At 41.1% G+C, this 26,453-nt stretch overlaps 1 protein-coding gene across 1 annotated transcript in view; it reads right to left on the bottom strand.

Moving 5' to 3' along the window:
- Nucleotides 1-26,453, bottom strand: part of LOC129860701 (neurexin-1a-like) — a 905,999-nt gene that overhangs the window by 769,183 nt on the left and 110,363 nt on the right. Inside the window, exons 3-5 of the mRNA XM_055931415.1 lie at nucleotides 15,699-15,716; nucleotides 12,971-13,000; nucleotides 11,317-11,367 (exon numbers count right to left, since the gene is read on the bottom strand). Of these exons, the coding sequence (XP_055787390.1) occupies nucleotides 11,317-11,367; nucleotides 12,971-13,000; nucleotides 15,699-15,716 (99 nt within the window). The remainder of the gene's footprint in view (nucleotides 1-11,316; nucleotides 11,368-12,970; nucleotides 13,001-15,698; nucleotides 15,717-26,453) is intronic.

Genomic DNA, 26,453 nt, shown 5'->3' with positions numbered 1-26,453 from the left:
GTTAATGTTGAGAAGCTGGTTAAGTTCCTAGTTTCTCCAGTTAGGTTAATGTTGAGAAGCTGGTTAAGTTCCTAGTTCCTACAGTTAGGTAAGTTTCTCGTTCCTACAGTTAGGTTTAAGTTCCTAGTTCCTACAGTTAGGTTAATGTTGAGAAGCTGGTTAAGTTCCTAGTTCCTCCAGTTAGGTTAATGTTGAGAAGCTGGTTAAGTTCCTAGTTCCTACAGTTAGGTTTATGCTGAGAAGCTGGTTAAGTTCCTAGTTCCTACAGTTAGGTTAATGTTGAGAAGCTGGTTTAGTTCCTAGTTCCTACAGTTAGGTTTATGCTGAGAAGCTGGTTAAGTTCCTAGTTCCTCCAATTAGGTTCATGTTGAGAAGCTGGTTAACTTCCTAGTTCCTCCAGTTAGGTTAATGTTGAGAAGCTGGTTAAGTTTCTAGTTCCTCCAGTTAGGTTTATGTTGAGAAGATGGTTAAGTTCCTAGTTCCTACAGTTAGGTTAATGTTGAGAAGCTGGTTAAGTTCCTAGTTCCTACAGTCAGGTTAATGTTGAGAAGCTGGTTAAGTTCCTAGTTCCTACAGTTAGGTTAATGTTGAGAAGCTGGTTAAGTTCCTAGTTCCTACAGTTAGGTTAATGTTGAGAAGCTGGTTAAGTTCCTAGTTCCTACAGTTAGGTTATGTTGAGAAGCTGGTTAAGTTCCTAGTTCCTACAGTTAGGTTAATGTTGAGAAGCTGGTTAAGTTCCTAGTTCCTACAGTTAGGTTAATGTTGAGAAGCTGGTTAAGTTCCTAGTTCCTACAGTTAGGTTAATGTTGAGAAGCTGGTTAAGTTTCTAGTTCCTCCAGTTAGGTTTATGTTGAGAGGATGGTTAAGTTCCTAGTTCCTACAGTTAGGTTAATGTTGAGAAGCTGGTTAAGTTCCTAGTTCCTACAGTTAGGTTAATGTTGAGAAGCTGGTTAAGTTCCTAGTTTCTCCAGTTAGGTTAATGTTGAGAAGCTGGTTAAGTTCCTAGTTCCTACAGTTAGGTTTAAGTTTCTCGTTCCTACAGTTTGGTTTAAGTTCCTAGTTCCTACAGTTAGGTTAATGTTGAGAAGCTGGTTAAGTTCCTAGTTCCTCCAGTTAGGTTAATGTTGAGAAGCTGGTTAAGTTCCTAGTTCCTACAGTTAGGTTTATGCTGAGAAGCTGGTTAAGTTCCTAGTTCCTCCAATTAGGTTCATGTTGAGAAGCTGGTTAAGTTCCTAGTTCCTCAAATTAGGTTCATGTTGAGAAGCTGGTTAACTTCCTAGTTCCTCCAGTTAGGTTTAAGTTTCTCGTTCCTCCAGTTAGGTTAATGTTGAGAAGCTGGTTAAGTTCCTAGTTCCTACAGTTAGGTTAATGAGAGAAGCTGGTTAAGTTCCTAGTTCCTACAGTTAGGTTAATGTTGAGAAGCTGGTTAAGTTCCTAGTTCCTACAGTTAGGTTAATGTTGAGAAGCTGGTTAAGTTCCCAGTTCCTACAGTTAGGTCAATGTTGAGAAGCTGGTTAAGTTCTTAGTTCCTACAGTTAGGTTAATGTTGAGAAGCTGGTTAAGTTCCTAGTTCCTCCAGTTAGGTTAATGTTGAGAAGCTGGTTAAGTTCCTAGTTCCTCCAGTTAGGTTAATGTTGAGAAGCTGGTTAAGTTCCTAGTTCCTACAGTTAGGTTAATGTTGAGAAGCTGGTTAAGTTCCTAGTTCCTACAGTTAGGTTAATGTTGAGAAGCTGGTTAAGTTCCTAGTTCCTACAGTTAGGTTAATGTTGAGAAGCTGGTTAAGTTCCTAGTTCCTACAGTCAGGTTAATGTTGAGAAGCTGGTTAAGTTCCTAGTTCCTACAGTTAGGTTAATGTTGAGAAGCTGGTTAAGACCTAGTTCCTACAGTTAGGTTAATGTTGAGAAGCTGGTTAAGTTCCTAGTTCCTACAGTTAGGTTAATGTTGAGAAGCTGGTTAAGTTCCTAGTTCCTACAGTTAGGTTAATGTTGAGAAGCTGGTTAAGTTCCTAGTTCCTACAGTTAGGTTAATGTTGAGAAGCTGGTTAAGTTTCTAGTTCCTCCAGTTAGGTTTATGTTGAGAAGATGGTTAAGTTCCTAGTTCCTACAGTTAGGTTAATGTTGAGAAGCTGGTTAAGTTCCTAGTTCCTACAGTTAGGTTAATGTTGAGAAGCTGGTTAAGTTCCTAGTTTCTCCAGTTAGGTTAATGTTGAGAAGCTGGTTAAGTTCCTAGTTCCTACAGTTAGGTTTAAGTTTCTCGTTCCTACAGTTAGGTTTAAGTTCCTAGTTCCTACAGTTAGGTTAATGTTGAGAAGCTGGTTAAGTTCCTAGTTCCTACAGTTAGGTTTATGCTGAGAAGCTGGTTAAGTTCCTAGTTCCTCAAATTAGGTTCATGTTGAGAAGCTGGTTAACTTCCTAGTTCCTCCAGTTAGGTTTAAGTTTCTCGTTCCTCCAGTTAGGTTAATGTTGAGAAGCTGGTTAAGTTCCTAGTTCCTACAGTTAGGTTAATGTTGAGAAGCTGGTTAAGTTCCTAGTTCCTACAGTTAGGTTAATGTTGAGAAGCTGGTTAAGTTTCTAGTTCCTACAGTTAGGTTTAAGTTCCTAGTTCCTACAGTTAGGTTAATGTTGAGAAGATGGTTAAGTTTCTAGTTCCTACAGTTAGGTTAATGTTGAGAAGATGGTTAAGTTTCTAGTTCCTACAGTTAGGTTTAAGTTCCTAGTTCCTACAGTTAGGTTAATGTTGAGAAGATGGTTAAGTTCCTAGTTCCTACAGTTAGGTTAATGTTGAGAAGATGGTTAGGTTCCTAGTTCCTACAGTTAGGTTTAAGTTCCTAGTTCCTACAGTTAGGTTAATGTTGAGAAGATGGTTAGGTTCCTAGTTCCTACAGTTAGGTTTAAGTTCCTAGTTCCTACAGTTAGGTTAATGTTGAGAAGATGGTTAAGTTCCTAGTTCCTACAGTTAGGTTAATGTTGAGAAGCTGGTTAAGTTCCTAGTTCCTCCAGTTAGGTTAATGTTGAGAAGCTGGTTAAGTTCCTAGTTCCTACAGTTAGGTTAATGTTGAGAAGCTGGTTAAGTTCCTAGTTCCTACAGTTAGGTTAATGTTGAGAAGCTGGTTAAGTTCCTAGTTCCTACAGTTAGGTTAATGTTGAGAAGCTGGTTAAGTTCCTAGTTCCTCCAGTCAGGTTAATGTTGAGAAGCTGGTTAAGTTCCTAGTGCCTACAGTTAGGTTTAAGTTTCTAGTTCCTACAGTTAGGTTAATGTTGAGAAGCTGGTTAAGTTCCTAGTTCCTACAGTCAGGTTAATGTTGAGAAGCTGGTTAAGTTCCTAGTGCCTACAGTTAGGTTTAAGTTTCTAGTTCCTACAGTTAGGTTAATGTTGAGAAGCTGGTTAAGTTCCTAGTTCCTACAGTCAGGTTAATGTTGAGAAGCTGGTTAAGTTCCTAGTGCCTACAGTTAGGTTTAAGTTTCTAGTTCCTACAGTTAGGTTAATGTTGAGAAGCTGGTTAAGTTCCTAGTTCCTACAGTCAGGTTAATGTTGAGAAGCTGGTTAAGTTCCTAGTGCCTACAGTTAGGTTTAAGTTTCTAGTTCCTACAGTTAGGTTAATGTTGAGAAGCTGGTTAAGTTCCTAGTTCCTACAGTCAGGTTAATGTTGAGAAGCTGGTTAAGTTCCTAGTGCCTACAGTTAGGTTTAAGTTTCTAGTTCCTACAGTTAGGTTAATGTTGAGAAGCTGGTTAAGTTCCTAGTTCCTCCAGCCAGGTTAATGTTGAGAAGCTGGTTAAGTTCCTAGTGCCTACAGTTAGGTTTAAGTTTCTAGTTCCTACAGTTAGGTTAATGTTGAGAAGCTGGTTAAGTTCCTAGTTCCTACAGTCAGGTTAATGTTGAGAAGCTGGTTAAGTTCCTAGTGCCTACAGTTAGGTTTAAGTTTCTAGTTCCTACAGTTAGGTTTATGCTGAGAAGTGTGGCATATTAGAATGTCATGATTCATCCATCAGTCTAATACAGCAACATTCCACACCAGAGCTACACATGACACTACATACCAGCATTACATTTTTTTTCTCCATAGCCACATATATCATATTGATGTTGGAGTTTTTTCAACATTCCACTCAATCTCCTCTTCTCTCTCACAACAGTCAAGGCTTTCTTTTCAAAACAAGTCGTGAGTCTGATCTAAGAGCGGGAATATAAGAAATTTAAATATATAAAAAAGCAATTTCAAATAAATAAATAAAATAGTTTAAGCAGCATTTTCTGTAACAAAACCATCAGTAGAGTTGAAATAGCGATGGAAATCCATTTAACTTAAATTTCTCATTCAGTACACAGGACTTTAACAAAAGGTATTCTTATGTGCACTAAATCATCACGCACAGCCTTTTATCTGCAACAAGTAAATTGGTTGGAAATTCATCTTTTGTGGAAATTTAGCATATTTTTTAATGCCGTTTTTTTTTATATTTGCATGGAAATCTGTTGCCAATTGGATGGAAACCTAGCTAGTGACGAGAAAAAAAGTAGGCCTAATTGAACAGGATTCAATCACATTCAAATGGCTCACAAATACTGTAGATACCACTTGGATCTGACACATCCAGTTTGCATACAAACAAACAGACAAGCGTACAACATTTTAAAAGTGTTCCCTATATACAACCCAGTCATCCTTGGCACTGACAGATAAATCAATCTCTGAGGACTTACCTTCCATAATTAAACATTTTCAAAAAAATAATAATAATAAAAAGATCATAACCATCAAAAGCAAATGAGACATTTTTTATAAACTTACTTTATTAGCAAAAGGCCAAGTAGTTCCTCTAAACCTGTTCTGTGTGCTAGCCTGGCCCTCCTGGCCTGTTCTGTGTGCTAGCCTGGCCCTCCTGGCCTGTTCTGTGTGCTAGCCTGGCCCTCCTACCTGTAGGGCATATTATGTGTGCTAGCCTGGCCCTCCTGCCTGTAGGGCATAGTCTGTGTGCTAGCCTGGCTCTCCTGCCTGTAGGGCATATTATGTGTGCTAGCCTGGCCCTCCTGCCTGTAGGGCATATTATGTGTGCTAGCCTGGCTCTCCTGCCTGTAGGGCATATTCTGTGTGCTAGCCTGGCCCTCCTGCCTGTAGGGCATATTCTGTGTGCTAGCCTGGCCCTCCTGCCTGTAGGGCATATTATGTGTGCTAGCCTGGCCCTCCTGCCTGTAGAGCATATTCTGTGTGCTAGCCTGGCCCTCCTGCCTGTAGGGCATATTCTGTGTGCTAGCCTGGCCCTCCTGCCTGTAGGGCATATTCGGTGTGCTAGCCTGGCCCTCCTGCCTGTAGGGCATATTCTGTGTGCTAGCCTGGCTCTCCTGCCCGTAGGGCATATTATGTGTGCTAGCCTGGCCCTCCTACCTGTAGGGCATATTCTGTGTGCTAGCCTGGCTCTCCTGCCCGTAGGGCATATTCTGTGTGCTAGCCTGGCCCTCCTGCCTGTAGGGCATATTATGTGTGCTAGCCTGGCCCTCCTGCCTGTAGGGCATATTCTGTGTGCTAGCCTGGCCCTCCTGCCTGTAGGGCATATTCGGTGTGCTAGCCTGGCCCTCCTGCCTGTAGGGCATATTCGGTGTGCTAGCCTGGCCCTCCTGCCTGTAGGGCATATTCTGTGTGCTAGCCTGGCTCTCCTGCCCGTAGGGCATATTATGTGTGCTAGCCTGGCCCTCCTACCTGTAGGGCATATTCTGTGTGCTAGCCTGGCCCTCCTGCCTGTAGGGCATATTCTGTGTGCTAGCCTGGCCCTCCTGCCTGTAGGGCATATTCTGTGTGCTAGCCTTGCCCTCCTGCCTGTAGGGCATATTCTGTGTGCTAGCCTGGCCCTCCTGCCTGTAGGGCATATTCGGTGTGCTAGCCTGGCCCTCCTGCCTGTAGGGCATATTCTGTGTGCTAGCCTGGCCCTCCTGCCTGTAGGGCATATTATGTGTGCTAGCCTGGCCCTCCTACCTGTAGGGCATATTCTGTGTGCTAGCCTGGCTCTCCTGCCCGTAGGGCATATTCTGTGTGCTAGCCTGGCCCTCCTGCCTGTAGGGCATATTATGTGTGCTAGCCTGGCCCTCCTGCCTGTAGGGCATATTCTGTGTGCTAGCCTGGCTCTCCTGCCTGTAGGGCATATTCTGTGTGCTAGCCTGGCTCACCTGCCTATAGTGCATATTCTGTGTGCTAGTCTGGCATAGCCCTCCTGCCTATGGGGCCTGTTAGCCTGGCCTGCCTGTGTGTGCTAGCCTGGCCTGCCTGGCCTGTTCTGTGTGCTAGCCTGGCCTGAATGGCCTGGTCTGTGTGCTAGCCTGGCCTGCCTGGCCTGTTCTGTGTGCTAGCCTGGCCTGCCTGGCCTGTTCTGTGTGCTGGCCTGGTCTGTGTGCTAGCCTGGCCTGCCTGGCCTGGTCTGTGTACTAACCTGGCCTGCCTGGCCTGGTCTGTGTGCTAGCCTGGCCTGCCTGGCCTGGTCTGTGTGCTAACCTGGCCTGCCTGGCCTGTTCTGTGTGCTGGCCTGGTCTGTGTGCTAGCCTGGCCTGCCTGGCCTGGTCTGTGTGCTAGCCTGACCTGCCTGGCCTGGTCTGTGTGTTAACCTGGACTGCCTACCTGTTCTGTGTGTTAACCTGGCTTATCTGCCTGTTCAGTGTACTAACCTGGCCCGGCTGCCTGTTCTGCATGCTAGCCTGACCTGGCCCTCCTGCCTGCAAGGCCTTTTAAGCCTCATATGGCTCTTGGCTGTGGTGACAGCAATTAAATGCACTGTTGCTGGCAGGCTATTGGTGTGGTATTATGACTTATCCACCTCTCTAGGCTGTATTCCAAATGGTAACCAATTCCCTATATTGTAATACTCTTGACCAGGCTGTTATTTGGGATGCAATCAATGGAAATTAGATTATGAGACTGTAAGGGCAGCTTCACCAACACCGGAATCTGAATATGTGTAAATGTTTACCTCACAAAGGACCTCCACATCTCAACAAACTGTGAAGTTAAACCGCACTACCAGAGCGTAAAGGAGTTGGAGTAATAGGACATTATCAGAAGTTGTAACAACATTATTACAAAGACCAAATAACTGCTAGTATCTGAACGGATAATGTAGGGGCCTAGCTAAAGGCTGTGCAGACATGTTGTACTAGCGTTATCAGATTAGATAAAACCAGATGAAAGGGCAGGATCTTCACAGCCTCACAACCCTGTCCTGTAGATGCGATCCTACGCCTGTTTGCACACCCTGTACGGGACAGAGGACACACCCTGTATGGGACAGAGGACACACACACTTTTGACCAGAGCCTTGGTCAAAACTAGTGCACTATTTAGGGAGTAGGGTGCTATTTAAGATGGTGACATATGTAGTTGGCACACAATATGCTGCTAAAGGACAGTGTCCAGAGAGCGCATACATTACATTTCAGTGACGACGCAAGGCACAGCTAGTTTTCAGCTAGCCATGCGTATAGTCTACAGTACGTCACACCTTGATGAACTAGCCATGTGTATAGTCTACAGTACGTCACGTCCTGATGAGCTAGCCATGCGTATAGTCTACAGTACGTCACACCTTGATGAGCTAGCCATGTGTATAGTCTACAGTACGTCACATCCTGATGAACTAGCCATGTGTATAGTCTACAGTACGTCACATCCTGATGAGCCAGCCATGTGTACAGTCTACAGTACGTCACACCTTGATGAGCTAGCCATGTGTATAGTCTACAGTACGTCACGTCCTGATGAGCTAGCCATGTGTATAGTCTACAGTACGTCACACCTTGATGAGCTAGCCATGTGTATAGTCTACAGTACGTCACACCTTGATGAACTAGCCATGTGTATAGTCTACAGTATGTCACGTCCTGATGAGCTAGCCATGTGTATAGTCTACAGTACGTCACACCTTGATGAACTAGCCATGTGTATAGTCTACAGTACGTCACGTCCTGATGAGCTAGCCATGTGTATAGTCTACAGTACGTCACACCTTGATGAGCTAGCCATGCGTATAGTCTACAGTACGTCACGTCCTGATGAGCTAGCCATGTGTATAGTCTACAGTACGTCACACCTTGATGAGCTAGCCATGTGTATAGTCTACAGTACGTCACACCTTGATGAGCTAGCCATGTGTATAGTCTACAGTACGTCACGTCCTGATGAGCTAGCCATGTGTATAGTCTACAGTACGTCACACCTTGATGAGCCAGCCATGTGTATAGTCTACAGTACGTCACACCTTGATGAGCCAGCCATGTGTATAGTCTACAGTACGTCACACCTTGATGAGCCAGCCATGTGTATAGTCTACAGTACGTCACACCTTGATGAGCTAGCCATGCGTATAGTCTACAGTACGTCACGTCCTGATGAACTAGCCATGTGTATAGTCTACAGTACGTCACGTCCTGATGAGCTAGCCATGTGTATAGTCTACAGTACGTCACACCTTGATGAGCTAGCCATGCGTATAGTCTACAGTACGTCACGTCCTGATGAGCTAGCCATGTGTATAGTCTACAGTACGTCACACCTTGATGAGCTAGCCATGTGTATAGTCTACAGTACGTCACACCTTGATGAGCTAGCCATGTGTATAGTCTACAGTACGTCACGTCCTGATGAGCTAGCCATGTGTATAGTCTACAGTACGTCACACCTTGATGAGCTAGCCATGCGTATAGTCTACAGTACGTCACACCTTGATGAGCTAGCCATGTGTATAGTCTACAGTACGTCACACCTTGATGAGCTAGCCATGTGTATAGTCTACAGTACGTCACACCTTGATGAGCTAGCCATGTGTATAGTCTACAGTATGTCACGTCCTGATGAGCTAGCCATGTGTATAGTCTACAGTACGTCACACCTTGATGAGCCAGCCATGTGTATAGTCTACAGTACGTCACACCTTGATGAGCCAGCCATGTGTATAGTCTACAGTACGTCACACCTTGATGAGCCAGCCATGTGTATAGTCTACAGTACGTCACACCTTGATGAGCTAGCCATGCGTATAGTCTACAGTACGTCACGTCCTGATGAACTAGCCATGTGTATAGTCTACAGTACGTCACGTCCTGATGAGCTAGCCATGTGTATAGTCTACAGTACGTCACACCTTGATGAGCTAGCCATGCGTATAGTCTACAGTACGTCACGTCCTGATGAACTAGCCATGTGTATAGTCTACAGTACGTCACACCTTGATGAGCTAGCCATGCGTATAGTCTACAGTACGTCACGTCCTGATGAGCTAGCCATGTGTATAGTCTACAGTACATCACATCCCACAGTTCTGAAGCCATAGACTTACAGTACACCTCTGGACTTGTTGGTTTTGACTTGACATATCCTTAAAATGTTATTTTTCTGCTTAAAATGTGACAAGATGCCAAGGTGTCGGTCTTACAAACATGTCATGGTAGGTGTACCATTATCACAACAACCCAACAAACAAACATCTGAGTGGCATCTGAGTGGCACAGCGGTCTGAGGTACTGCATCTCCATGCTAGAGGCGTCACTACAGACACCCTGGTTTGAATCCAGGCTGTATCACAACCAGCCGGGATTGGGAGTCCCATAGGGCGGAGCACAATTAGCCTTGCGTCATCCGTGTTTGGCCAGTGTAGGCCGTCATTGTAAATAAGAATCTGTTAACTGACTTGCCTAGATGAATAAAGTTTAAAAAATATATATAATTATAATAGCTTGGTTCATGTAAGCAGCATTGTGCTATTACAACCAGACTTGAGCATTGGAAATCTCATCCCATTCCTAGTGCAGATACTCAGACTCTCTAAGCACCCTTTCATTCATTTTACAGGCAAGAGGGATTGCCTGCTAACAGCTTAGCTTCCTCCACTGTCCGACTGCCCCATACTGGGCTCAAACCAGTGATCCTGCTTTGCAATACACGTGACCGCCCTCCTTGATAACATTCCAACGGCTTGAGCCACTCAACATTTACCGATTGGATAGCTCCATCCGTGACATTTCTAGATAGCTGTGGAGCGATCATAATGTTCGTTCTTAACTCCGTTACACTTGCAGAACAAATAAAATGTTGAAAATAATGTGTATAAGCAATGTCCGAAAGAGCTCATTTGACCTCTTCAATATCCAGAGAAAAGATCAAAACAAGATGGGCGCTAAAAAATGTAATCATCCAATCTCTATGAACAGCCACACAACCTGAACCTGAACCACCATTACCAAATAAATAGCACTTACCTTAGTGAAGGGTAGTTGATCTTTGCACTGTTGCCCTGAGTGATTAAAGGAAAGTCCAAAATGTCTACTCTATGTGTGTTTTAGATCCAAATCATGTTCAATCGTGTGTAATGTACCTAGATATAAAATCACAGGGAAAAATATTGATGTACTGCAGGCAATGGAAAGATAGATCCAAATCACCGATATCTGAAATGGTTCCTCATACATTTGATGAATTTATGGATATGGTGTCTACTTACCTGTACAAACTAATTTGATTTAACTTTCAATATTCATTGTATCATGCTCAGTTATCTTCATAAACACACCTCTTACCTGGCTTACTTAGACAGTAATGCTACAGTGTTCAGCCAGGTCACCCGTGATGCAAGTCAGTATTTGAGGACTGAGGAGGACGTTGGGAGATGACGTGTAAACCGGCCACTAAGGGCAACAGTGAGCGCTTTTACCTTCAAGTAGGTTTAGTAAGCATCTGCCTCTAGTGCGTAAGGTTGCATGTTCAAATCCAGCAATAAAGAGTAGTTTTTTATATTTTTGTTTTAAGCCTATCCCAAGGTTAATACCTGAACTTAACCTTAACCTTAAAAATGTGAAGATAATGTCTGAACTTTACCTTAAACACTTGATTTGATAAATGGCGAATTCTGCCATGAGACTGTGAGAGATTGTTGACAATTTCACAGGTGATTACAGGTGATAACATGAAAATAATTTATTTAGAATAGGAATGGAATTTCACAGTCCCACAATTCCTATAGAGTCAAAGGTTATGCCTTCAAACTCATTTATGCCTAAAATAGACATATCCCTACAGATACTCACAACTTACTGAATGATCATTCATATTTTCACCCACATATACATTTTCACCCACAAAATCTACAAGATGCTGAGATATGAACATTGTCTTTCATTGACGTCTGTCAATCCAGCGCACGCGGCAGGACATGTCACATAACATAACTCCTATGGATGAAACAAATAAACCAAACGGTGACTTTCTCTTTACACCTGCTTGTCTTGAATGATCGAATGATCCAACTGTTAAGGAATCAAATGAACAAAGCAAAGCTGTTTACCTGGAATGCTCAGTAGGGACCTTCGAAGCCAACCTTCTCCTTCCCTTCGCCCTGGGTAGGAGAGGCAAACGGGAAGAGATCAGAGGTCCACTTACCCTCTGAGGAGAGCGGCACAGCAGCACAGCCAGCCAGGATAAGGCGCTTCCCGGCCCATGGGGTGCCCAGCCCATTGCCCGCTGCCCACAACACTCAGGTTGGTCAGACACTGGGGCCAGATATAGCCTTAAACTCATCACACCCCATTACCCATCAATATGTTGAAAAAGATTAAGCATTACCGGTGGTCTGGGCTGCACTGGCATTAGGTACAAGCAGAGTGGAGTGGACATCACATATCCCCCCTTTGTGAATGTCTTTATGGTTTTAATGCATCAAGCAGAAATTAAACAATCCACTCCTCATCGAAAAGCGTGAGCTGACAGCAAAGTAAAAGCAGAAACCTACCTTGGGTACCATGACACACATACATTTTAAATAGTAGCAACATAAAGCAATGTAATAATGCTCATGACTTTACATGCTTAATGAAATCAGCATATAACGCCACAGACAGTGAACTTGAGACTGTCATGTGACTACCATATAAGGCCACAGACAGCGGATTTGAGACAGTCGTGACTACATGGAGTTTGAGGAAGTAAAGTGTGGAGAGTACCTTTACTACCTAGGATAGTTGATGGAATGTTCCATGGTAGAACGCAGTTTCCAGACAAGAGGAGGAAGAGAGGAAGGAAAGACAGCCATAAGTGTCATGGTCATACTGACAGACAGGGAAGAAGGACCGAAGAACACAGAGTGGGTGCATCCCAAATTGAACCCTTTTCCCTATATAGGGTTCTGGTCAAAATAAGTGCACTATATAGGGAATAAGGTGCCGTTGGGGACACACAGAGAGGCACAATGGGATGAATATCATATCCAAGATGAGGTACGAGATTGAAGAAAGGATGGCATGATGGAATGCTGGTGTGAGTGTCAGTATGGGGGGGGGGTGGGGAGGTACAAGTGAGCAATATTTCATTTCCGGCTCAGACTGAGTACTGCATGCTGGGAGATGAGCATCAACCAGACTGCTGTGGAGAAGATGAGTCAGGGGAAGTTTCCTAAATGGCACCCTGGGCCTTAGTTAACAGTAGTGCACTACATAGGGAATAGGGTGCCATTTGGGATGCAAAGAAAGACTGCCTTGGAAATGGAGCGAGGTTTTCAATCATCTAACTCACTGTGGCTCACTGCCTGACTGCTAAAGCATTCCAGCAACAAGGGTAATATAGAGGGGGTCTGATGTCCTATAGTAGCTACATCACAATCATGCATTATCTTCAGCATGTTTTATTTTGGTTTTTATCATCACCTTGAAATGAATCACAGTATGATGGCATGATGAAACAGCCAGCCAATGAGAATGAAGATGAGTTTGAAACATACTGGCAAGAAAAGTATGTGCTGATTTGAGATGATGATTGGAGAGAGGGGAGGGATCAAGACCAAACGGTTGGATGAACAAACCAAACCAAGTCATTCACTGTTGCAAAGCAGATCTGAAAAGCAGTTTTAAAAGCCCAGAGTACCCCAGCCAGCAGCAAGAGAAGCAGCAAAATAAGTATTTGTATGGAGCACAAGGGGGGAGGGACCGAAGGAACAGAGCCCATACCTTGGTCGCCCATCATCAAGTGTGCCAGACCTTAAAGGAAAACAAGAGCAAAGTCAGCAGAGAAACAGGGGATCACGGAAAAGGCTAGGGTTGCCTCCCAAATAGCACCATATTCTCTTTATAGACCACTACTGAATGACCAGAGTCCTATGAGCCCTTGTCAAAGTAGTGCACTATATAGGGAATAGGGTGTCATTTGGGACATAACCTACTGTAGGTCAAACTGACAGACAGGCATCTGTGTCTGGTAGATGCCTGTGGTATTTTGGGAGCTGTTGGGGAGTCAGGGTAGGGGCGAAGGGGGACGGAGAGCGAGGATAGGGTACAGTCAGACAAGGTTGGGTTAGGGTGATGAGCATGTTTCCAACCAAGAGAGAGGTTGCAACGCGTCATCAGTCAGACTTACTAGAGTTAAATTAACAGTAATAATTGTGGGTTAGTTGAGGTTCCGTTTGTCCAAGATGAGCATCCTCTCAGAATGCTCAACCAGGTCCACCTGCTGTACCTACCTACCCCTAAAGCCTGACTTTAACAAGGTTTTGAGATGTGAATCTCTGACAATGGATCCACATTTTTCTAAGTTCACTTTCAAAGATCCAAACAGAGTATTTGTATAATAATATTATCAGTAATATAAAGCAATTTGATTGGGCAGGGTCTGGTCATTTTCCCCTCCTTAATGCAAAGATGAAAGACACTAGTTCAGAGTTTGTTCTTTGAAGTTGTATCCAGTTGTTCACTATGACACTACTATCTCCTTGTAAATGGGAACAGACTATTGCCTACTTCCCGCAGCTTGCCGAAACCATACAATGTTTGTCCTATCCCTTCCAAACCATTAACTTATGTCATGTAGTGTATCAACATTAACTTGCAGAAAACATACTTGATCAAACCAGTGGGAGGCATCCAAGGCATAGTTGGACAGTGTAGTGGTAGCCTAAATACTTATCCACATCTTAACATACATTGCCTTCAGAAAGTGTTCAGACCCCTTGACTTGTTTCCACATTCTGTTACAATACAGCCTAATTCTAAAATTGATTCAATTGTCTTTTCAACTCATTAATCTACACACAACGCTAATTTATAATAAAAAGACTGAAATTGACATATTTATTCATAAATATTCATTTACATAAGTATTCAGACCCATTACTCAGTACTTTGTTGAAGCACCTTTGGTAGCGGCTACAGCCTCGAGTCTTCTTGGGTATGATGCTACAAGCTTGGCACACGTGTATTGGGGAGTTTCTTCCATTCTTCTCTGCAGATCCTCTCAATCTCAGTCAGGTTGGATGGGGAGCGTCGCTGCCACAGCTATTTTCAGGTCTCTCCAGAGATGTTAGATCGGGTTAAATTTCAGGGTCTGGCTTGGCCATTCAAGGGCATTCAGAAACTTGTCCCGAAGCCACTCCTGCTTTGTCTTGGCTGTGTGCTTTGGGTCGTTGCCCTATTGGAAGGTGAACCTTCGCCCCAGTCTGAGGTCCTGAGAGCTCTGGAGCAGGTCTTTATTAAGGATCACTCTGTACTTTGCTCTGTTCATCTTTGCCTCCAAGTCCCTGCCACTGAAAAACATCCCCATATCCCTCTACCATAACTCTAGAGCTCTGTCAAAGTGACCATCGGGTTCTTGGTCACCTCCCTGACCAAGGCTCTTCTCTCCCAATTGATCAGTTTGGCCGGGTGGCCAGCTCTCGGAAGAGCCATAGAGATTCCAAACTTCTTCCATTTAAGAATGATGGTAGGCACTATGTTCTTGGAGACCTTCAATGCTGCAGAATTTTGTTTGTACTTTTCCCCATATCTGTTCGTCGACACAATCCTGTCTCGAAGCTCTACAGACAATTCCTTCAACCTCATGGCTTGTTTTTTTGCTGTGACATGCACTGTCAACTGTGGGACCTTATATAGACAGGTGTGTGCCTTTCCAAATTTTGTCCAATCAATTGGATTTACCACAGGTGGACTCCAATCAAGTAGAATCATCTCTAGGATGATCAATGGAAACAGGATGAACCTGAGCTCAATTTTGAATCTCATATCAATGGGTCTGACTACTTATTTAAACAAGTTATTTCAGTTTCCAAAGTTTTATATATTTGGTAAAATTTCTAAAAACCTGTTTTCACTTTCTCATTATGGGGTATTGTGTGTAGATTGCTCAGGATTTGTTTTTATTTAATCCATTTTAGAATAAGTCTGTAACGTAATATTCTTGGGGAAAAATCAAAGTGTCTGAATACTTTCTGAAAGGCACTGTACTTAGCTCAACTTTTGCCAAAACTTTCACTGATATTCATTAACATTAACATCTATGGGAGATTTCAAGAATAGTAACAACTACATCAACATAAGTGAATGTTACACATTTTGCCATCAGGATCATGATAAAGAGTGTAGTTAAGAACAGCTAACTTTTCCAAAGCATCATTTCATTATCCCAAACCACGCGTTTCTCCTGAACCAATGACCGAGCACAGTTTGCAACAACATCTACCCAGAACCGCAAATGAGAAAAACATATGGAGCCGACTTACCATTTCAGTAGCACATTTAAACACCATTTCAGTAGCACATTTTAAAACCACTTCCCCATGACATACAGTATGTTAGGAGTGATTTAAGCCATGAGAACCATGAGAACCACAGCATGGTTTCAGTGAATAAATCACAGAGCAAAGATGATAAAAACCATGACAAAGAAAAGACAAAATTGAATACCCACCTTCAACACGGTTGTCTTCTGCAAGCAGACGGACGATTGGGCGGAAGGAGAGAGAGGAAAAGGAAGACATTCGTTAAGCAGCATGCAGACTGGTACAGGGCCGTTGCATGTCGTAACCATGCAAGGCAACACACATCACATGCAAAGTGCCCTACTGTGTACTTCATCGACAACCCCTGCAGAGGGGAGGTCTCGGTGATTCAGAAGCCCTACTAACTGGCGGGGTTTCAATGCTGCAGAGGACTTTTGTTTGTTCAATGTCTGTTCAACTATATGATTTACTACTCTTTGTAATCTACTTATAGGCTATAAAAGTGTGTCTGTCTTCATTTCTGGATCCTGTTTTGTGATATATGACATCAAAAGTCTGTCTTTGATCATATGCCTACCTGGGATACAAGACACAGCTATATTTGTAAAAACTATTAGCTTGCTTATACCTTGAGTGGATTACTATGCCCCCTCTGGATGGCTTTATGTTTGCTTTGTTGTTAGCTTGTCTGCTAGCTTGCTGTTAGCTTGTCTGCTTGCTTGTTGTTAGTGTGTCTGCTAGCTTGTTGTTAGCTTGTCTGCTAGCTGTTGTTAGCTAGTCTGCTACAGTAGCTTGTTGTAAGTTTGTCTGCTAGCTTGTTGTTAGCGTGTCTGTTGTTAGTTTGTTAGCACAGTGCCAAATGTGCATGTACTCTTTTAATCCCATTTACTAGCCTGTCTACTGTAACAAATTATTGGTTACAGGATTAAATTCAAGTGGGAGGAAACAACATGAGTTAGCAAATGTATTGGCGAAAGCTACAAAAAGATAAGAAATAAGGTGTGAAGGGGTTTTGAATAGGAGACATGCAGTATTCAGTGACAGTGAAATGGGGAGATATGGTTGAGTGTGTTGAGCAGAGAATGCTATATATATATTTTGGAATATCAGTCTTTATTTTTTTAAAGGCATAAACTGAAAATTGGCAAATGCAATAATACATTTTTGCCAGATGTGCAGTAACTGTTTATGGTGGGGACTGCTGAAAGAGAGGGAGTGTGTGTTTGGACTTTCATAAAATGGCAGAGAGAGGGTTGAGTGGCATCAGATCTGGACTTGAACATAATTTAAGTGACTTCATGTTCTAATAACTCATAAATAATCAGTAGTGAGCAGAGATTAGGTCCTTGAAGGGAGAATCACCTCGCAGTGAAAGTGAGATTTGTGACATGGTGATAAGGAATAAGGAACATACCCATTCATGTGTGGTCTAAAACAGACCGAAAAAGTTGTCACGTCTTGCCAAAATGATGGCAAACTAGGTGCCCAAACTGTCATGCCTTTGCCTCTAGTGAGGAACATTATATTTCAGAAAGTATGTGTTACAATAAAGCATTACATTTGGATAAAGTATGTGTTAGAATAAAACATGCAATAAATATTGAACAGAGAGGATGTAGAATCACATGAGCCACCTAAAACAGAACATGTCAGTCAACATTTCTCATCAACATGGCATGTAAGTGTTAGACGTTTAAATGAGTAAATAAGGGAAACTACTGCCTGTAAGAGATAACTACTGCCTGTTAGAGATAACGAATGCCCGTTAGAGACAACTAATGCCTTTTAGAGACAACTACGGCCTGTTAGAGATAACTAATGCCTGTTAGAGACAACTAATGCCTGCTAGAGACAACTAATGCCTGTTAGAGACAACTACAGCATGTTAGAGATAACTAATGTCTGTTAGAGACAACTACAGCCTGTTAGAGATAATTAATGTCTGTTAGAGACAACTATTGCCTGTTAGAGACAACTACAGCCTGTTAGAGATAACTAATGCCTGTTAGAGACAACTACAGCCTGTTAGAGATAACTAATGCCTGTTAGAGAGAACTGATGTATATCAAATAAATTCAGAAGGTTGACTTTGTAGAAATATCGATACATACAACTTTTACAAAAGGTGAATATTATTGGTTTTAACACCAGTGGTGGCCATTTACAATACATTTAAGTCCATTTACATTACATTTAAGTACATTTACATTACATTTAAGCCCATTTACTTTACATTTAAGGCCTTTTACATTACATCTGTAATATGTTTTAATTTGGGATAGGGGGCAGCATTTTCAATTTTGGATGAATTTGGATGAATTCACTTGTGCCCATAGTGAACTGCCTCCTACTCTGTCCCATATGATAATATATGCATATTATTATTACTAGTGGATAGAGAACACTCTGAAGTTTCTAAAACTGTTTGAATTATGTCTGTGAGTATAACAGAACTCATATGGGGGCAAACTTCCAAACAGGAAGTAAGAATTCTGAGAAGGGTTGATGTGAAAGTCATCGCCTATTCAATTCCCTGTAATATATGGATCTGTTTGCACTTCCTACGCCTTCCACTAGATGTCAACAGTCTGTAGAACGTGGAATGAAGCCTCTAGTGTGATGTGGGCCCGGATGGGAGCTATTTGAGTCAGTGGTCTGGCAGAATGCTAGTTCCTGGTCACGCGCGCTAGTCATGAAATAGCAATGCTCCGGTTGGAACGTTATTGGATATATATGATAACAACATCCTGAAGATTGATTCTCTACTAAGTTTGACCAGTTTATTCGACTTGTAATATAACTTTCTGAAGTTTTCATCCGACGTTTGCCTGCATCTGAGCGAGCGTTTGGACACGTGTACTACACATGCTAGCTAAAGTTGCTAATTGGACATAAGTAATGGACATTATCGAACAAAAAAAACTATTCATTGTGGAAATAGGATTCCTGGCATTGCATTCTGATGAAGATAATCAAAGGTAAGGGAATATTTATGATGTAATTTCGGAATTTCTGTTGACTCCAACATGGCGGAGAAATTTTGTTAAATCTGAGCGCCGTCTCAGATTATTGCATGGCGTGCTTTTTACTAAAGTTTTTTTTTTAAATCTGACACAGCGGTTGCATTAAGAACAAGTGTATCTATAATTATATGTAAAACATGTTTCTTTCATCAAAGTTTATGATGAGTATTTCTGTTATTTGACGTGGCTCTCTGTAATTACTCGGGATATTTTGGAGGCATTTCTGAACATGGCGCCAATGTAAACCGAGATTTGTGGCTATAAATATGCACATTATCAAACAAAACATAAATGTATTGTGTAACATGATGTCCTAGGAGTGTCATCTGATAAAGATTATCAAAGAAATATCAAATTCATTTTATCTCTATTTCTGTTTTTGTGTGACTATCTTTGGCTGGGGAAAATGGCTGTGTTTTTTGGATTTGGTGGTGATCTAACATAAATATATGTTGTGTTTTCGCTGTAAAACATTTTAAAAATTGGACACGATGGGTACATTAACAAGATGTTTATCTTTCATTTGCTGTATTGAACTTGTTAATGTGTGAAAGTTACATATTTCAAAAATATTTTTGAATTTCGCACGATGCCTTTTCAGCGGAATGTTGGGGGGGGGTTCCGCTAGCGGAACGTGTGTCCTAGAAAGGTTAACCAGACATGAATTTGAAGGAGACATTTGTTATTAGAAGGAAAAGTTTTAAGATTAGATCAATAATGGCATGCACTCTGATTCTACAGCTTTAGAAGTATATAAGTGATGTAAGATATAGGTAATATAAGATATGGTTTTATGTTTTTATCCCAAAAATTTACATCTAAGATACAAAATATAAGTAATATAAAATATAAGTGATATAAGATTTAACATATATGTAATATGTTAAATCTTATATAAGTAACATAAGATATAAGTAATATAAGATTCTAATATGTTAAATCTTATATAAGTAATATAAGATATAAATAATATAAGATTCAACATGAAGGTAATATAAGATATAAGTAATATAAGATATAAGATTTAAGTAATATAAGATGTAAAAAATATGTAATATAAGATATAAGTAATATCAGATATAAAATATAAGTAATATAAGATTTAACATATAAGTAATATAAGATATAAGCAATATAAGATATAAAATGTAAGTAATATATGATTATAAGTAATATAAGATATAAGAAATATAAGATTCAACATGAAGGTAATATAAGATATAAGTAATATAAGATATACGATTTAAGTAATATAAGATGTAAAAAATATGTAATATAAGATATAAGTAATATCAGATATAAAATATAAGTAATATAAGATTTAACATATAAGTAATATAAGATATAAGCAATATAAGATATAAAATGTAAGTAATATATGATTTAACATATAAGTAATATAACATATAAGTAATATATGATATAAGTAACATAAGATATAAAACATAAGTAATATATGATTTAACATGTAAGTAATATAAGGTATAAGTAATATAAGATTTAACATATAAGTAATATAAGATATAAGTAATATAAGTTATAAAATATAAGTAATATATGATTTAACATATAAGTAATATAAGATATAATAAAATTCAGATATAAGTAACATAAAATATTAAATATAATAATAATATATAAGAAATAGTAATATAATTGTTTTATTTAACTAGGCAACGCTGGGCCAATTGTGCACCACTCTATAGTACTCCCAATCACAGCCGGATGTGATGCAGACTGGATTTGAACCAGGGACTGCAATGACCTCTTGCACTGAGCTGCAGTGCCTTAGACCACTGTTCCACTCAGGAGCACAAAGTAATATAACATATAGGTAATTTAAGATATAAGATATTTTGTAATGTGAGTAATATAAGATTTAAGATATAAGTCATACAATAAACTCAGCAAAAAAATAAACGTCCTCTCACTGTCAACTGCATTTATTTTCAGCAAACTTAACATGTGTAAATATTTGTATAAACATAACAAGATTCAACAACTGAGACATGAACTGAACAAGTTCCACAGACATGTGACTAACCAAAATTGAATAATGTCCCTTGTCCCTGAACAAAGGGGGTCAAAGTAATAGTCAGTATCTGGTGTGGCCACCAGCTGCATTAAGTACTGCAGTGCATCTCCTCCTCATGGACTGCACCATATTTGCCAGTTCTGCTGTGAGATGTTACCCCACTTTTCCACCAAGGAACCTGCAAGTTCCCAGACATTTCTGTGGGAAAGGCCCTAGCCCTCACCCTCCGATCCAACAGGTCCCAGACGTGCTCAATGGGATTGAGATCCGGGCTCTTCGCTGACCATGGCAGAACACTGACATTCCTGTCTTACAGGAAATCATGTACAGAACGAGCAGTATGGCTGGTGGCATTGTCATGCTGGTGGGTCATGTCAGGATGAGACTGCAGGAAGGGTACCACATGAGGGAGGAGGATGTCTTCCCTGTAACGCACAGTGTTGAGATTGCCTGCAATGACAACAAGCTCAGTCCGATGATGCTGTGACACACCGCCCCAGACCATAACGGACCCTCCACCTCCAAATCGATCCTGCTCCAGAGTACAGGCCTCGGTGTAACGCTCATTCCTTCTACGATAAACGCAAATCCGACCATCACCCCTGATGAGACAAAATCACGACTCGTCAGTGAAGAGCACTTTTTGCCAGTCCTGTCTGGTCCAGCGACGGTGGGTTTGTGTCCATAGGCGGTGATGTCTGGTGAGGACCTGCCTTACAACAGGCCTACAAGCCTTCAGTCCAGCCTCTCTTAGCCTATTTCAGACAGTCTGAGCACTGATGGAGGGGTTGTGCATTCCTGGTGTAACTCGGGCAGTTGTTGTTGCCATCCTGTACCTGTACCACAGGTGTGATGTTTGGATGTACCGATCCTGTGCAGGTGTTGTTAGACATGGTCTGCCACTGCGATGACGGTCAGCTGTCGGTCTTGTCTCCCTGTAGCGCTGTCTTAGGCGTCTCACAGTATGGACATTGCAATGTATTGCCCTGGCCACATCTGCAGTCCTCATGCCTCCTTGCAGCATGCCTAAGGCACGTTCACGCAGATGAGCAGGGTCCCTGGGCATTTTTCTTTTGGTGTTTTTCAGAGTCAGTAGAAAGGCCTCGTTTGTGTCCGAAGTGTGTCATAACTGTGACCTTAATTGCCTACCGTCTGTAAGCTGTTAGTGTCTTCACGACCGTTCCACAGGTGCATGTTCATTAATTGTTCATGGTTTATTGAACAAGCATGGGAAACAGTGTTTAAACCCTTTACAATGAAGATCTGTGAAGTTATTTGGATTTTTACGAATTATCTTTGAAAGACAGGGTCCTGAAAAAGGGTTTGAAAAAAAGTTTTTATAAGTAGTATAAGATTTAAGATATAAGCAATATAATATATAAGATATAAGTAATATAAAATATAATATTAGATATAAGTAAAATAAGATATAGTATATAAGTTATATAAGATAAAAGTCATATAAGATAAGTAAGATTATATATATAAGTAATACAATATATATGAAATAAATACGTAATATAAGATATAAGTAATATAAGATATAAGATATTTTACAGTATAAGTGATTATTATAGAATGAGCCCTTTCTTCGTCCGAAAGTACGGTGTCGTCATGTAGGTATACCTACAAATTGGACGTAAGGCCACACAGCCTAGCTCCTATCGCCCATCAGATGAAACAAATATCCTACCTCTCCTCAATGATTTCAGGCCACGATTCAAGTGATTTATTGACCAAGAAACTTACCAGCACATCAGCTCCCCTTCCAAGTCAGACACCATGCACCACAACCAACCAACCAAAGTCTGAGAGCAGCAGCATTTTGTGAACAAAATAGGACGCAAGTGATGTAATAATGAAGAGAATCACAGTTATGTGATTTGTGATTTTGTTATGATAAGAGGAAATGTTGGAAATGTTTGTCTGTCATTTGTTCAAGTGTGCTGTGCTCGGTGGACGTACAGTGAGTGTAGGCTATATATGCAGCTCTGTCTGAGTTGGGCATGTAAGGAAATATTGGGCACTTTGTTCACAAAAGGATAGCTTGATGATGAGAAGCACGCTGCCTCTTCAAAACGCATTCTGGGGTGGCAACAGGCATTGAACTGGCATGGTGATGTGACAACAGTAGCGATGAGAGGAGAAAAGTAAAAAGCAGGGTCTGTTTGCTGATATACCTCTATAACATTTCACCGGGGTGAGAGAGGGTTCTTTGGATTGTTAGAATGTGACTATATTTTGGCAAGGATAACAGATATCTTTGTGATGAACGTGTCATTCTAATAAAATGGTTTTCGATCCACAATCTGTCGAATGATTTTATCACAGTTTTATTATTATGTTTCCAGTGTTTCCCTTCCTCTTATTTTAGTCATTTTGAAACACACTTTACTTTTTGAAATAAGAATCACATCCAATGGAATCTGCTTTACTGTAATTTAACTTTGATAAAAATGAATTCATCCAGCCCTGTAGTTCAATGCACTCTTAAAAATCTACACATCTAAAGAAATAGAAAAGTAGGGTCACGGAATCTCTATGGCAACCTAGGACAATGTCTAGGAACTGCCAATAAGTACAAACCAAGACAGATAATCCATTCAATGACTAGAGCTAACAGTAGTTCAAATCATGTTTCTATTCTGCCAAGCTATGTACGTTCAAATTATTTTCAATACTGCCAAGCTATGTAATTTCAAATCATATTTCTATACTGCCAAGCTATGTACGTTCAAATCATGTTTCAATACTGCCAAGCTATGTAAGTTCAAATCATGTTTCTATACTGCCAAGCTATGTACGTTCAAATCATGTTTCAATACTGCCAAGCTATGTAATTTCAAATCATGTTTCTATACTGCCAAGCTATGTACGTTCAAATCATGTTTCAATACTGCCAAGCTATGTAAGTTCAAATCATGTTTCTATACTGCCAAGCTATGTACGTTCAAATCATGTTTCTATACTGCCAAGCTATGTACGTTCAAATCATGTTTCAATACTGCCAAGCTATGTAATTTCAAATCATGTTTCTATACTGCCAAGCTATGTACGTTCAAATCATGTTTCAATACTGCCAAGCTATGTAATTTCAAATCATGTTTCTATACTGCCAAGCTATGTACGTTCAAATCATGTTTCAATACTGCCAAGCTATGTAAGTTCAAATCATGTTTCTATACTGCCAAGCTATGTACGTTCAAATCATGTTTCTATACTGCCAGGCTATGTAAGTTCAAATCATGTTTCTATACTGCCAAGCTATGTACGTTCAAATCATGTTTCTATACTGCCAAGCTATGTAAGTTCAAATCATGTTTCTATACTGCCAAGCTATGTACGTTCAAATCATGTTTCAATACTGCCAAGCTATGTAAGTTCAAATCATGTTTCTATACTGCCAAGCTATGTACGTTCAAATCATGTTTCAATACTGCCAAGCTATGTACGTTCAAATCGTGTTTCTTTACTGCCAAGCTATGTATTTTCAAACCATGGTTTCAGTCAATTCCATACTGAATTTAAATTGAACTTAAAATTCTTAATTCATACCAGTAGTTTCATTTTCTGACCCAAACTGTTGAACATGACCTTTATACTGTATTCCATGTTAACTATACTATCTGAATAACCAAATGAAGGGCTCTATTCAGTCTGGATCGCTGAAGCGTTACAGATTACTTGATATAAATGTAAAAGGAGTTCCCGATTGAGCCGACATATACAGCGTTTACCGAGAATGCAGTCTCGGCTAACGCGGGAACGTTGCCTTTAAATTTCAGTCACGCTGTAACGCTGAACCTCCGCGATACGGAATTGAATAGAGCTGAAGACTCAACTGTAGTGTTTAGCAAAGTGCCTCCTATCTAACAACCTCTTGTCAAACTAAGGTTCATGACAGATATCACCATAATACCCCCCATCACACACAACATGACATTACCCTTCCCAAATCTACACAGGCTACTATCATATGGGTGTTCCTTTAGTGCAGTACCTTTCAACTAACAACGATTCAAACTAGGGTTGATGTTATGACAGATACCATTTACACCAACCCTCCACATGTTCAACATACACGCACACACACAAAACTGCCCATTCCAAATCTACGCAGCTGGCTGTCTAATAATCCAGGCAGAGGAATTAACCTCCCTAATCCCTTTGATGAAGCAGCGATACTGTCATTGTACTGTTAATACCACACAACAATACACTCTACCCAGCTCCCAGTCCAGAGCAAACAACATCTTCTACATGTGCTGCTTGACATAGTGACATGTAGAGCCCGTGATTATAGTCAGACCGCTAGCTAGTACACGCATACAGTACATATCTCTTCCCGGAGCATAACATTACCTCTTCACTTCTTCAACTGCTTCACATCACATGGCCACTTCCCTTGCATAGAACATCTGTATTTAATCAACAACAATATTGCTTTTCTGTAGCCTGTACACTGAATGTGGGACAAATCATTTGGGACAAATCATTCACTAAATCCTAAACCTCAACTACATCTTGTAATAAATAATATGGATATTGAGCTTGAGGTGACTAAACTGCTTGGAATAACCCTGGATTGTAACTGCCATGGTAAAAAAAATGATACAACATTAGCTAGGATGGGGAGAAGTCTGTCCATAATAAAGTGCTGGTCTACCTTTTTAACAGCACTATCAACAAGGCAGGTCCAACAGGTCCTAGTTTTGTCTCACCTGGACTGTACAGATTAATTTTGTATCGCTCAGAAAGATGGCAGGAATATGAGCATTTGTGATTTCAGACTTTTTTGTTATGATACTTAAAAGGAGTTTACATACACTCAATTAGTATTTGGTAGCATTGCCTTTAAGTTGTTTAACTTGGATCAAACGTTTCGGGTAGCCTTCCACAAGCTTCCCACAATAAGTTGGGTGAATTTTGGCCCATTCCTCCTGACAGAGCAGGTGTAACTGAATCAGGTTTGTAGGCCTCCTTGCTCGCACACGCTTTTCAGTTGTGCCCACAAATTTTCTATAGGCTTGAGGTCGGGGCTTTGTGATGGCCACTCCAATACCTTGACTTTATTGTCCTTAAGCCATTTTGCCACAACTTTGGGAGTATGCCTGTTTGGCCCCTGTCCGGGGGTATCGCCACAGTGTCTCCTGACCCCTCCTGCTGCTCCAGTTTCAACTGTTCTGCCTGCAGCTATGGAACCATGACTTGTTCACCGGATGTGCTACCTCTTCCAGGCCTGCTGTTTTCAACTCTCTAGAGACAGCAGGAGCGGTAGAGATACTCTTAATGATCGGCTATGAAAAGCCAACTGACATTTACTCCTGAGGTGCTGACTTGTTGCACCCTCGACAACTACTGTGATTATTATTATTTGACCATGCTGGTCATCTATGAACATTTGAACATCTTGGCCATGTTCTGTTATAATCTCCACCCGGCACAGCCAGAAGAGGACTGGCCACCCCTCATAGCCTGGTTCCTCTCTAGGTTTCTTCCTAGGTCTTGGCCTTTCTAATGAGTTTTTCCTAGCCAACGTGCTTCTACACCTGCATTGCTGGCTGTTTGGGGTTTTAGGCTGGGTTTCTGTACAGCACTTTGAGATATCAGCTGATGTAAGAAGGGCTAAATAAATACATTTGATTTGATTTGATTTGCTTGGGGTCATTGTGTCCATTTGGAAGACACATTTGCAACCAAGTTTTAACTTCCTGACTGTTGTCTTGAGATGTTGCTTCAATATATCCACATCATTTCCCATCCTCATGATGCCAGCTATTTTGTGAAGTGCACCAGTCCCTGGTGCAGCAAAGCACCCCTACAACATGATGCTGCCAACCCCGTGCTTCCCGGTTGGGATGGTGTTCTTCGGCTTGCAATCCTCC

This window comes from Salvelinus fontinalis, chromosome 1 (genome assembly GCF_029448725.1).
Source record: "Salvelinus fontinalis isolate EN_2023a chromosome 1, ASM2944872v1, whole genome shotgun sequence".
Taxonomy (NCBI): Eukaryota; Metazoa; Chordata; class Actinopteri; order Salmoniformes; family Salmonidae; genus Salvelinus; species Salvelinus fontinalis.
Note: the sequence above shows the minus strand (reverse complement) of the source record. Positions and strands in the feature narration are given on the sequence as shown.